Source organism: Oncorhynchus tshawytscha, linkage group LG09 (genome assembly GCF_018296145.1).
Source record: "Oncorhynchus tshawytscha isolate Ot180627B linkage group LG09, Otsh_v2.0, whole genome shotgun sequence".
Taxonomy (NCBI): Eukaryota; Metazoa; Chordata; class Actinopteri; order Salmoniformes; family Salmonidae; genus Oncorhynchus; species Oncorhynchus tshawytscha.
The window spans coordinates 28,701,598-28,714,843 of NC_056437.1; the positions used below are offsets into that span (position 1 = coordinate 28,701,598).

General features: G+C 42.3%; 1 protein-coding gene and 1 long non-coding RNA gene across 8 annotated transcripts; one reads left to right on the forward strand and one right to left on the reverse strand.

The window, feature by feature from the left end:
* Positions 1-383: 383 nt before the first annotated feature.
* LOC112257719 lies at positions 384-5,770 on the reverse strand. Of its 6 annotated transcripts, none has more exons than XR_006084070.1 (6): positions 5,703-5,770; positions 2,991-3,080; positions 2,292-2,773; positions 1,923-2,011; positions 1,477-1,805; positions 384-1,346 (listed from the first exon to the last, which is right to left on the reverse strand). It is a non-coding gene; the product is annotated as an uncharacterized LOC112257719 (long non-coding RNA). The 6 variants fall into 6 exon arrangements; XR_006084071.1 differs by having other exon boundaries at positions 2,292-2,776; XR_006084066.1 differs by having other exon boundaries at positions 2,292-2,843.
* A 3,058-nt stretch (positions 5,771-8,828) lies between these two features.
* On the forward strand, positions 8,829-12,784 carry rnf214 (ring finger protein 214). Of its 2 annotated transcripts, none has more exons than XM_024431505.2 (16): positions 8,829-8,975; positions 9,088-9,150; positions 9,283-9,448; positions 9,537-9,596; positions 9,793-9,933; positions 10,053-10,186; positions 10,337-10,405; positions 10,537-10,633; positions 10,796-10,884; positions 10,992-11,079; positions 11,185-11,280; positions 11,385-11,716; positions 11,840-11,957; positions 12,062-12,232; positions 12,340-12,441; positions 12,713-12,784. In XM_024431505.2, exons 2-16 carry the CDS (start codon positions 9,113-9,115, stop codon positions 12,773-12,775), a joined length of 1,764 nt encoding a protein of 587 aa, XP_024287273.1. In that variant the 5' UTR covers positions 8,829-8,975; positions 9,088-9,112; the 3' UTR covers positions 12,776-12,784. The 2 variants fall into 2 exon arrangements, with proteins under 2 accessions (XP_024287273.1, XP_024287272.1); XM_024431504.2 differs by having other exon boundaries at positions 8,870-8,970.
* Positions 12,785-13,246: the final 462 nt, after the last annotated feature.

Here is a 13,246-nt window from a genome sequence, read left to right on the forward strand (position 1 = left end):
AGGTCACATTTATGAACCAGCCATCTCCTCCCTATTAATGGTGTTGGTGTCTACCTACACAGTAAATTTGAAAGTGTTAAATTTAACACTGTCAGCGAGTACATATGGTCTCACTCTACACAGAGTAAAAAGTACACTGGTCAAAGTGTTACATTTCTAGTGTTTTAACACAGAGTGCAAAAAGTTAACACTGCACTACACTGGCCGGTGTTGATCAAAATGAACACTGAGGTATTCAACACTTTAAGTGTTATAGTGACACTATTCGAGTATTAGAGTAAAAATGTGTTTACTCTATTCAGTGTTAATGTATTTACTCTTCCCCCATGTAAATGGAAATGAGATTTTATAAAGGAATTTCACAATAAACTCAATCAAAGCTGTTTCAAGATTCAAATATGTTCATTATGACCAAACCATAAGTCCCAGCCCTGGCTGAAACTGTTATCAAGTGAGAGTAGAATCTAGTCAAAAGAATCCCTTGCTCCATATGACATGAGCAAATCAATAGGTTTGTTGGAAAATGCTGATGTTTACATTAAAAACAAATGTGTTTTTCACAACCTAACCATAAGTATCAGCCCTGGCTTAAACTGTTATCAAGTGACAGGTGGGGACAATGTAGTCAAAAAAATCCCTTGCTCCATTTGACATGAGCAAATCAAAAGGTTTGTGGTACATGATGTCATTTACATGAAATACCTTGCATGGTGGACTTGGCTTCAAAACAACTTCAAATGCATGCAAATGATCAACAAAACATAAGATTTCAAGAGCTGACCTAACCAAAAAAACATTTTCCTCTTTCAGAACAATAGCCTTCATTTTGTAAAATACTGGCACTTCAATGGCTACTTCACCACATACAGTATGGCCAAATCAAGACGATATTCTGTACCATGGTGCTTAACCCATTTAACTGACAAAACATTTGTGTGCACTGAGACATTCAACTTGGTAGCAATCTAATTGAGCCTTGACATCTTTCCTGGACCTATAGCTAGTCTACCCTGGCTGAACGTTTCCCAATTATATGCCATGTCATTTTGTTGTTTCTTGGCTAAGGTCATAGTGAAATTCTTAAAACTCTTCAGTTGCTTTGTAAAGAAATTATGTTTTGCCTCGTTGCGCATACAACGAGGATAATGTATCATGAAGTGGTGTTTCGGTAACCATCAGCATTCGTGTCAGCTCCCTCATCCCTCAGCTCCCTCATCAACTGCAGATTCTGCCTTGCTTAGGGTCTTGCTTAGAAGGATGATATTTTGCTTGAATGTAGTTGGCCACCTCTCCAAAAACTTGACTGATGTTCCCTCTCCAAACAGCAGCACAAAATCATGTTCAATCTGAAACAAATAAGACAAAAACATTCCACTTTAACCTCCAAAACAGAGTTTGTGTAAATCCCCAGCCTACACATTCATTGAACTACTGGTTACTGGTCAACCCGAACTGGCATCTGGACATTAAACTCACATCAAACCCTTCACATCAAGAAAGCGTGGAAATTCGGTTAGGATGGTGGAGCATTTACTCGGGTTGTAGGTCATCTTCCTGTACTCAAAGGTCAATTTCATCTTCTGTTTGACTCTTCATCAGAAGAATGCTTCATAAGATAAATGGCCTCTCTGCACTGGTCTTCCCTCAGGGTGGCCAAAGTGGATGGACTGGACTCCCTCTAAGCAGTTGGCCCTCCAGAGTATAGTTGAGTGGGCCGTTTCTCTGATGAAGCCAAATTCCTCTGAATGGTTTTGATTCTATACGAGAGGTACCCTTCTCCACTAATTAGGGTCGTAGTAATGTTCCTTAAGAAAATTAACATGGTTACTAATCTTGAAAGAAAAAACAAATAATCAAGTCCCATTTGCTCAGATAGACAAATTAAAAGCAGATGCCCTTTATCAGTTGTAATGTATACTTACATATCCATTTGTCGTGTAGGAATCCTTCAGGTATAGGAACAAGGAGATGATGCCTTGTGCAAATGTTTCTCTCACGCGGTGGTGATGTCCTGACAAGAATATAATGTTATGTTTAGGCGGCAATCATAATCTCCACAAGCAGCATTGGTCCCCAGTCAGCTTAATATTAGGAGTGATTTTTTGAATCAGTATCATGCCCATCGAGTTTGATACAAGAAAAATCTTCTACCAATAACAGTGGATGGTCAGCAGTAGCCTAACCAATTATGTGACTGAGACACTAATACAGTAGTCATTTTTAACATTCAGCAGATATGGGAGCAAGTAATGCTCAACAATTTTCATTATGAATCCTTCCTTTAAACTTACCCATGAGTCGCCGTCATCGCCGAAACAAGAATGTTGATCATCTTTAGTCTGGTGCAGTCAGTCAGGCTTTTAGTTTTGGAGTATTCCTTGATGACAACCTCTCCACCAGGCTTTTTCTTCAGTATGCTCTCTATTAGTTGTAAAAAAAAAAACAGCAGTGAAAAATCCATTTGATGCCACTTGAATTGAAGAATGAATTACAAACGTGCATGTTTTGCTTCGTCATCATATCTTTGACGCTTTCGTGAGGGGCTTCCATCCTCGCTCAATATGATCGTATCAACTGACTCATGGTCTGAACCACCCATCACAGTACTGCCAGAGACATCTTAAATACACAAAGATGTCAATACAGGCATGTCAAATGTATGGTTATATTGAAAGTGATGCCACAAGTAACCAAGACTTGAAAACCAGCACATACCTTTAGCATCATTGGTCAGCGTGAGCTTGAAAACACCAAGGTCTGGCCGTGTCACCATCTCCTCATAATATAATATATAATATAATCAACTTAAGTTCCAGACCCATCACACAGCTTTGCCTCTGAAACTAGTAAATGGGATCTTAAATTTCAGGAAAGCTGTGACAAACATTAAAACAACCTACAAATAGAACTGCAATCGTAATGGTAAGAGTAATCAGACTGACTGGTATGAAAACAATACATTTATTTCCAATCACAAATTAAAAGTATACCTCCAATCAAAAGATTTTCAAGTGTCAGGTCAATGATCTTCACATATTTTCGTTCACCATTGAATTTCACCCTGATCAGCATGACGAGGTCTGAAAGCAGTTAATGGTACGAGATAAGGCCAACATGGATGAAAAAGCATTACATTTGTATTTCAATCATGACACATTATATAAGGATGACTACAAACATTTTCACCAATACTCCTGCAATGCTAATTTCAAAGTATATTATGAAAATATTGGATCATGACCACAACTTGTCTGATATTACTTGAAGCAGGTCCCAAACTACAGCAGACTATTCAACTCAAATCCACTGTCCCGAAATATTGACAGCCTAATTAGTCCAGTAAAATACACTGAGAATTCCAGCTAGTCACTATATTATGTTGTCATGTTCTAGGAGCAGTCTTAAAAGCCCGCCAAAATCAACTGGTGATAAAGCGAGAAGGTATATGGCCAATATACCACGGCTAAGGGCTGTTCTTATGCACGACGCATCACGGAGTGCCTGGATACAGCCCTTAGCAAGGATATATTGACCATATACCACAAACCCCCAAGGTGCCTTATTGCTATTATAAACTGGTTACCAACGTAATTAGAGCAATAAAAATACATGTTTTGTCATATCAGTCAGCCAATCAGCATTCAGGGTTCGAACCACCCAGTTTATAAAACACTTTAGTTGTTGTTTATCTCCAGTACAGATCACATGTAGGTGTCCATACAGGGGCCATACAAGAGAACTGACAAACCAACAAACAAAAAAAACATTATTTACAACATCATGACAATTGGAACATACAGCTGTCAGTCATGTAGGGATTAAAGGAGGCGGGGCATACTGCTTCTGTGGCAAAACAGTATTTACCAGTTGTCTGTCTGTGCAGATGGTCATTTTGATGGTAGTAATGTGAGAATATTTACAGGAAAGTATAATTACATTCACTTTTCCAAACGATGGTAGTGCGTTCAGATTTCTATCACCTGAAGCAGGCGCACAAGATTAAAAAAACAAGCCGAGATTGTGCACGTATTTACATGGTTCTGCGCTTGCTTCGGGTGATCGAAATCTGAACACACTACCAGCGCATTGAAAAGTGTTCGGGCAGACCCCAATTATTCGATTTGTTTGCTGTTGGTCGACCGAGATTGTTTTATTTGCAGTGCCACTAGAGATTCTGGGTTCGAGTCCAGGCTCTGTCACAGCTGGCTGCGAACGGGAGACCCATGGCACACAATTGGCCCAGCGTCGTCCGGGTTAGGCAGGCAGGGATGTCCTTGTCCCATCGCGCACTAGCGACTCCTGTGGCGGGCCGGGCGCAGTGCATGCTGACACGGTCGCCAGGTGCACAGTGTTTCCTCCGACACATTGGTACGGCTGGCTTCCGGGTTAAGTAGACCTTGTGTCAAGTAGCAGTGCGGCTTGGTTGGGTTGTGTTTCGGGGACGCATGGCTCTCGACCTTAAATATGAATAGGTGTGTCCAAACTTTTGACTGGTGCTGTATATTTGCGCCCATCTCAGTAAACTAATCCATTGCGGAGGCGTAGACTAGAATGTGGTCGGAGGCTCCATATGAAGGGTGGGATTCCTCCAGAAACGTGTAGAGGACAAATCTAGCTCTGTACCACATCGCCATGTGCCTCCCAAATTTTGTAACAATGCAGAGCAGGGTTGCCAGGTCAAGCTAAAAAAAAATGTACACAATGACCATTCAAAACCCGCCCAAAAGGCCTGAAAACTAGCCCAATTTGTTTTTGTCACAGTAAGAGAAGAGTTGCCATATATATCCAATAAAGCCTTTTTCCATAACGTTATCGAGCCAATTAAGAAGGAATATCATAGTAACGAAGTTAGAAGCTAAATTCGAGTTTCCTCAAAATAATAATTATTACAAGCTATTACATGGCGCCCTTATTAAACTCGACAGAGCATTCAATTGATGTCGATTTAACTTGGTTAAGCAATAAGGCTACAACAACAATAAACTGAAGTTATAGGCTATTTATTAAATTAGTTTGCCAGCTCCCGGTAGGTTACGCAAGAGGCACAAATTGATTTGCTATGACTCCAGTGATATCATTTCAACATATTTATTGTATCAAATGGTAGCCTACATATACATTAATAGGCTACTTGATCGCCAACAGAGGCAAATGTAAAATGCTCCAAATTTAGCCTAATGCCAGTGTCATTGAGGACTTAAAAAGAAAAAAAAAATAACCACGCGAGGGAGTTCCATAATTTCCATTTAAAATTTCCACTCGAAAGCCCTAGACGCGAGAAATGAGCATGCACAAAGAACTTCGCTTGATACCATTGTCTTTAAGCGGTCAACATTAGAATGCAGTTTAAAACCCCATGAGCGTATTTATTTAATGTGCGCTCAAAGTCGATTTCCACTGCTTTGTCTACATTATTTATTGATGTTTTATTTTATCTTAATTTAACTAGGCAAGTCAGTTAAGAACAAATTCTTATTTTCAATGACGGCCTAGGAACAGTGGGTTAACTGCCTTGTTCAGGGGCAGAACGACAGATTTTGTACCTTGTCAGCTCCGTTACTCCGTTACCTTTCGGTTACTAGTCCAACGCTCTAACCGCTAACCACTAGGCTACGCTGCCGCCCCAACTGTGCATCAGTTCTAGAGTATTAATATGTTTAATATAAATAGGTGTCTCCATAATGACAATGTAAATAGCCTACCTACAACTGGTAAAAAGTAGTCAACGTGCGTGCTTGCTGCTCTCTTTCTTCTCGCTCACGTGACTCAGCCAATAACTGTAGAAACAAAAACACACACACACACACACACACACACACACACACACACACACACACACACACACACACACACACACACACACACACACACACACACACACACACACACACCTTCCGGCCCTCCCTCCCACTCCACACCCTCCATTCAATTTAAGGGGCTTTATTGGCATGGGAAACATATGTTTACATTGCCAAAGTAAGTGAAATGGGTAAACAAAAGTGAAATAAACAATGAAACATTTACAGTAAACATTACACTTGCAAAAGTTCCAAAATAATAAATACATTTCACATCTCATATTATGTCTATATACAGTGTTGTAATGATGTGCAGATAGTAGTATGAAAGGGGAAAAGTACAAAAGGGAAGATAAATCAAGATAAATATAGGTTGTATTTACAATGGTGTTTGTTCTTCACTGGTTGCCCTTTTCTTTTGGCAACAGGTCACAAATCTTTCTGCTGTGATTGCACACTGTGGTACAGTGCCTTGCGAAGGTATTCGGCCCCCTTGAACTTTGCGACCTTTTGCCACATATCCGGCTTCAAACATAAAGATATAAAACTGTATTTTTTTGTGAAGAATCAACAACAAGTGGGACACAATCATGAAGTGGAACGACATTTATTGGATATTTCAAACTTTTTTAACAAATCAAAAACTTAAAAATTGGGCGTGCAAAATTATTCAGCCCCCTTAAGTTAATACTTTGTAGCGCCACCTTTTGCTGCGATTACAGCTGTAAGTCGCTTGGGGTATGTCTATCAGTTTTGCACATCGAGAGACTGAAATTGTTTCCAATTCCTCCTTGCAAAACAGCTCGAGCTCAGTGAGGTTGGATGGAGAGCATTTGTGAACAGCAGTTTTCAGTTCTTTCCACAGATTCTCGATTGGATTCAGGTCTGGACTTTGACTTGGCCATTCTAACACCTGGATATGTTTATTTTTGAACCATTCCATTGTAGATTTTGCTTTATGTTTTGGATCATTGTCTTGTTGGGAGACAAATCTCCGTCCCAGTCTCAGGTCTTTTGCAGACTCCATCAGGTTCTCTTCCAGAATGGTCCTGTATTTGGCTCCATCCGTCTTCCCATCAATTTTAACCATCTTCCCTGTCCCTGCTGAAGAAAAGCAGGCCCAAACCATGATGCTGCCACCACCATGTTTGACAGTGGGGATGGTGTGTTCAGGGTGATGAGCTGTGTTGCTTTTACGCCAAACATAACGTTTTGCATTGTTGCCAAAAAGTTCAATTTTGGTTTCATCTGACCAGAGCACCTTCTTCCACATGTTTGGTGTGTCTCCCAGGTGGCTTGTGGCAAACTTTAAACAACACTTTATGGATATCTTTAAGAAATGGCTTTCTGTTTGCCACTCTTCCATAAAGGCCAGATTTGTGCAATATACAACTGATTGTTGTCCTATGGACAGAGTCTCCCACCTCAGCTGTAGATCTCTGCAGTTCATCCAGAGTGATCATGGGCCTCTTGGCTGCATCTCTGATCAGTCTTCTCCTTGTATGAGCTGAAAGTTTAGAGGGACGGCCAGGTCTTGGTAGATTTGCAGTGGTCTGATACTCCTTCCATTTCAATATTATCGCTTGCACAGTGCTCCTTGGGATGTTTAAAGCTTGGGAAATCTTTTTGTATCCAAATCTGGCTTTAAACTTCTTCACAACAGTATCTCGGACCTGCCTGGTGTGTTCCTTGTTCTTCATGATGCTCTCTGCACTTTTAACGGACCTCTGAGACAATCACAGTGCAGGTGCATTTATACGGAGACTTGATTACACACAGGTGGATTGTATTTATCATCATTAGTCATTTAGGTCAACATTGGATCATTCAGAGATCCTCACTGAACTTCTGGAGAGAGTTTGCTGCACTGAAAGTAAAGGGGCTGAATAATTTTGCACGCCCAATTTTTCAGTTTTTGATTTGTTAAAAAAGTTTGAAATATCCAATAAATGTCGTTCCACTTCATGATTGTGTCCCACTTGTTGTTGATTCTTCACAAAAAAATACAGTTTTATATCTTTATGTTTGAAGCCTGAAATGTGGCAAAAGGTCGCAAAAATCAAGGCACTGTATTTCACACAATAGATATGCAAGTTTATCAAAATTTGATTTGTTTTCAAATTCTTTCTGGGTCTGTAATCTGAGGGAAATATGTGTCTCTAATATGGTCATACATTTGGCAGGAGGTCAGGAAGTCCCCCCACCACTTTGTTTTTACACTGCTGCTACACTGTTTATTATATATGCATAGTCACTTTACACATTACCTTGACTAACCTGTATCCCCGCACATTGACTCGGTACCGGTACCCCCTGTATATAGCTGTATATATCGATATTGTTATGTACATTTATTGTGTTACCTTTTGATTGATTGGATTTTTTAAAACTTTCATTTATTTAATAAATATTTTATTAACTCTATTTCTTGAACTGTATTGTTGGTTAAGGGCTTGTAAGTAAGCATTTCATGGTAAGGGCTACAGTACACCTGTTGTATTCGGCACATGTAACAAATACAATTTGATTTGCCTTTGGTGGCCTTTCTCAGTAGTCAAAGATTTCCTTAATTTTGGATCAGTCACAGTGGTCAGGTATTCTGCCACTGTGTACTCTCTGTTCAGGGCCAAATAGCTCCGTTTTTTTGTAAATTCTTTCGAATGTCTCAAGTAATTATCTTTTTGTTTTCTCATGATTTGGTTGGGTCAAATTGGGTTGCTGTCCTGGGGCTCTGTGGGGTCTTTTTTGTGTTTGTGAACAGAGCCCAGGACCAGCTTGCTTAGGGGGCTCCTCTCCAGGTTTATTTCTCTGTGGGTGATGGCTTTGTTAAGGAAGGTTTGGGAATTGCTTCCCTTAAGGTGGTTGTAGAATTTAACGGCTCTTTTCTGGATTTTGATCATTAGCGGGCCTAATTCTTCTCTGCATGCATTATTTTGTGTTTTACGTGAAATGTATATACATTTTTAAGGGAAATGCCTTGGCGGCTGCGGTGCAACTTTGAAATAGTCCAAAAACCCGCGACCAATACATGTTTAACCCGCGACATTGTTTTCAAAGTTGTCCAATGACAGGAAAATCACGAATATGGCAACACTGCTGCGCTGCGTGAGCTTACCCGGAAGTGTATGTCAGCAAACGTGTAATGTTTATAATTTTCTAACGTGGTTTGTCGGTGAGGTAACACACAACTCAACATCTTCATTTACCGTTTTTGATTACTGATAATGCACCTTGTCATTTAAGCTACAGTTTCCCAACACGTTTACCGCTGTTTAATTCCTATTTCTAGTCATAGAAACTAGCTAACTAACGTTATGGACTGGGGATTGGCGCTCGAGGAGGACATGGCGCGGTAAGACCGATGACTTATCTTGGGAGCTTGTGTTTGTTATGTGGAGTGGGTGATTACACGCTGTTATATTAGCTGAGTACGCCTACCTAACGAATTATTTACCCTAGCAAAAACAATTCTGTCCCCCCCCAGCGAAACCTCCGCCACGGGAAACCCTGAGCAGCAATACAACCCCTGGTCCAACCAGTCCAACCCATGGTCAGATCCAGGCTGCACCTCGGGATCTATAGGGGAGATGGAAAAGCTGGCCTCAGGGGATGGACATCATGGCACTCACTCGAAGAAGCAAGGCGTCCAGGTAGAATGAGTTTGCATAGGACAGCAGTAATTTCCCAGACAATTGTGGGCATGTGACAGAAAGTCATCTTATGTGTTGTCTCTTGCAGACGGATGCCTGGACAGCAGACAAAGATGTTAACACAGATCAGGATTGGGAGTCACTGATGGTAATGAGTTCACTCTGGGGGCATGACTGGGGTATGGTGAATCAGTGTAGTAACTCACACACAATGTATGTATATCTGTTCATGTGCATGACACAAGTTAACCTCTTTCATTCTTATTCTGTGGTTACATTTTCCCCTCTTTCTCCAACATTTCCTCCTTCCCTTCCTATTTCTTTCACTCTATCTCTCTCTCTAGCGGTCAGTGGATGAGTACAGCACTCACCTGGCCCTGCAATATGAGGAGCTGATGAAGCAGCAACAGGAGGAGGAGGCTGATCATGGCAACCTCGTAGACAGCCTGGTTCAGAAAAAAGATGAGGGGATCCACCAGCAGCAGGTCTGTGTTCAAACACACATCTCTGTGCTGTAGGCTACGTATAGGCCTACTTGTCTTTTCATCAGCTTGAGATGTTGTACATCTTTGGTCTAATTAACTGCGAGTGACAATATTTTCAGATGCTGCTGGACAAAATCGAGTCTCTGCGTGTGAAGCTTCAGCTGAACTGTTGCAAGACCACCCGCAAGAACTTTGCAGTCAAGAAGCAAGACCTCAGCGCGGAGAAAATCAAAATGGAGGAGGAGAGGAACAGGTAAAGATATTGAGAAGAAGGTGGAAAAGGAGAAATTGGGGAAAACCCTTTGAGGTGTGGGACAGACGATAGGCTAGGTGGTGGCCACCAACAGAACCTGACAAGATATCCTGTCAGTCAGCCATGTTCCTCTGTTTGTCCCTCTACCAGACTGTCTCAGGAGCTGAAGGAGACCACCAGGAAGCTGGCTTTGCTGATAGAGGAGCAGAACCTGGAAAAGTAAGACTACTGAGCCACACTCCTACACTTCACCTAACCATAGACAACGTATCATATACATTATCATGCTACACAACACATCTCGTTCACAATATAATGCTATACAACACACCTACTGTGCTCATCTATAGGCTTATGTGGGAGCGGGAGCTAGCAGACTTGAACACTGAGATGGAGCGGCTACAGAAAGAGTCAGAGGAGGCCACCCAGACAGCTCTACGGGATGAGGTCAGTCTCTGTCCATATTTATCATCTCTACATCAGTCAACCATCACAACCCTATGACACTGAATGTTCACTCTGATTCACCTATCCACATGTTGCCATGGAGTTTGATTTGAAGACAATCAGGGATTAACCCTGATTTGTATTCTGATTTATGTTCAACAGATTGCAGCTCTGGAAATGCAGAGAGATGTGACCATGTCTGAGGTGGACGACTGGCTGAAAGAGGCTGACCAATACATCAACACACTTAGGTACTATACTGAGCATGACCCTATGACTGAAGCTGGATGTAGCCTACATATTGTAGCTTCTCCCATAAAGGCTGTGCTTCAGTGATTGGTGTTTCCTCTGTCTGCAGATTTGACCCCTCTCCGCAGCACATGCAACAAAGGCTGGAGTGGGAGAACAATGTGGCTGTTGTTCACAGCAGTTTGGCGGGACTGCAGGTGAGGGACAAGAGGGATGGTAGAACACTGCTTCTCAATGGATAAATGTATGCTTTAAGAACATGACTAGTGGGGACTTTATTATTGTCTCTCTCTCTCACTCAGAATCAGTTCAAGGAGCACCTTCACCTGCTGCAAAAGGGCCAACCGATGGAAAGCCTCCCTGGAGTCACATTACCACACTTACCCCAAGTCCCCACGGTCTGTGTGTGATACATGTGTGTAGTTGATTCTGACGAAGACAGTCGATGCCAGTGATTAATGTGGATACAGTATCTGTTGTTAATGGAACCATTCCTCTGCAGGTGGACTTGGTGATGAGTCCGATGATGTACGCTCCACCCCTCCCCCCTTTTCAAAATTTCCAGATGGGCCCTCCTAACGCCGTGGGGATGCCCTTCCAACCCCAGCAGCACCACCCAGCTGCCTTCATAGCCCCAGCCAGATTAACTCCCCCACCTGTCCCCTCCTCTACTCCCCCTACCTCCGCTCTACCGCTCCACCCAGCCACCCCACCTGTTTCCCTGCCCACCACCGTGGCCTCCGCCCAGCCCCTGCCTTTCAGTAACCCTCCTGCTGCTGGCAAACTGGACAACCTGCTGAAGAGACTGGGGGACATATTTCCACAGTGCAACAGGTGAGCTGTCTGTCACTTACTCTGAATTTACTAGTCAGTAAAATATATTGCAGACTACAATCAATAAATATTGATTCTAGTCTCATTCTTTCCATTTACCTTTGTCTCTCTCTCTCTCTCCAGAACTCAACTCATGTCAGTGCTGCAGCAGATTAAGAATTCCCGTGGCACCATGGCTGGCATGTCTATGGACGAGGTCACACAGCAGGTGGCACAGAGACTGGCACAGAGTGAGAAACCGGTAAAACAATCACACAAACTCACACTGAGACACATACACACTAAGTGTGCACACACACCAACACAGTCTTAATTAAACCTTAATCTAACCTTTATCCTCCACAGGCTCCAGGGCCCATCAGGCCTCTTTCTGCTGCCAGGGACATTCCTGGTCTTCCAGGCCCAATCCATCGTCCTCCAGGCCCAATCCAGAGGCCTCCTGGCCCCATCCAGAGACCCACAAATCCCTCTCAGAGACCTGCAGTAACTCAAGTCTTCCAGACAAGGCCCCCACAGGTACAAACCACTACCAACCCGCAGAAGGCACAATTGAGAATTTTAGGCTTGGGTGACTATGTACATAATTAATGTATTTCTGAGGTGCTGCTTCTCTCTCTCTCCAGCCTGTGGCTCCCAGTAATCGTAAGCTGTGCTTGATGTGCCAGAACCACGTGGAAGTAGACAGCCAGCACCCCATGAGCTGCGCCCACACTGTTCATAAGGATGTAAGTCCTACACTGAATTAAAAACGTATAGATTACTGAAAACTGTATGGCTCAGTTGGTAGAGAATAGCGCTTACAACGCCAGGATTGTGAGTTAAATTCTCAGGGCCACCCATACGTAACATGTATGCACGCATGACTAAGTCGCTTTGGATAATAGCGTCTGCTAAATTGACACTATCAGATGATACTTTGCTATAACCCTAACTATGCTTAAACTAGTTAGGCACCGTTAGCTGATGTAAAGCTGATGATTTGCCTCTGTGTTTCAGTGCATCAGTGTATGGCTACAGTCCAGCAAGAACAACACCTGCCCCTTCTGCCCAGCCAAGTGAAAGGAGTAGCAAAAAACACAGAAGGAGAAGACATGAAGGGAAAGAGGAGCTGAACACTGATAGTGTTCTGTTCAGCGTCACAGAATGGAAGAAGGAGATGGTGGAATATTATTCACAACAACTATATACACAGAGCAGACATGGTGACGTATTACTATTCACCTACAGTGCATTCAGAAAGTATTCAGATCCCTTGACTTTTTCAACATTTTGTTACGTTACAGCCCTATGCTAAAATAGATTAAATTAAACAAGTTTCCTCATCAATTGACACACACCATGATGACAAAGTGAAAACAGGTTATTTAAGTATTCAGACCCTTTGCTATGAGACTCGAAATTGAGCTCAGGTACCAAAAAATGTATGCAGCATTGAAGGTCCCCAAGAACACAGTGGCCTCCATCATTCTTAAATAGAAGACGTTTGGAACTACCAAGCTTCCTAGAGCTGGCCGCCCGGCAAAGAACCCA

Excerpts from the sequence above, each read along its gene's own strand:
- rnf214 (XM_024431505.2), top strand. The coding sequence starts at position 9,113 with ATGGACTGGGGATTGGCGCTCGAGGAGGACATGGCGCG. Across the intron at positions 9,449-9,536 it reads CGAAGAAGCAAGGCGTCCAG|ACGGATGCCTGGACAGCAGA; the intron begins GTAGAATGAGTT and ends TGTCTCTTGCAG. Across the intron at positions 11,958-12,061 it reads TGGCACAGAGTGAGAAACCG|GCTCCAGGGCCCATCAGGCC; the intron begins GTAAAACAATCA and ends TATCCTCCACAG.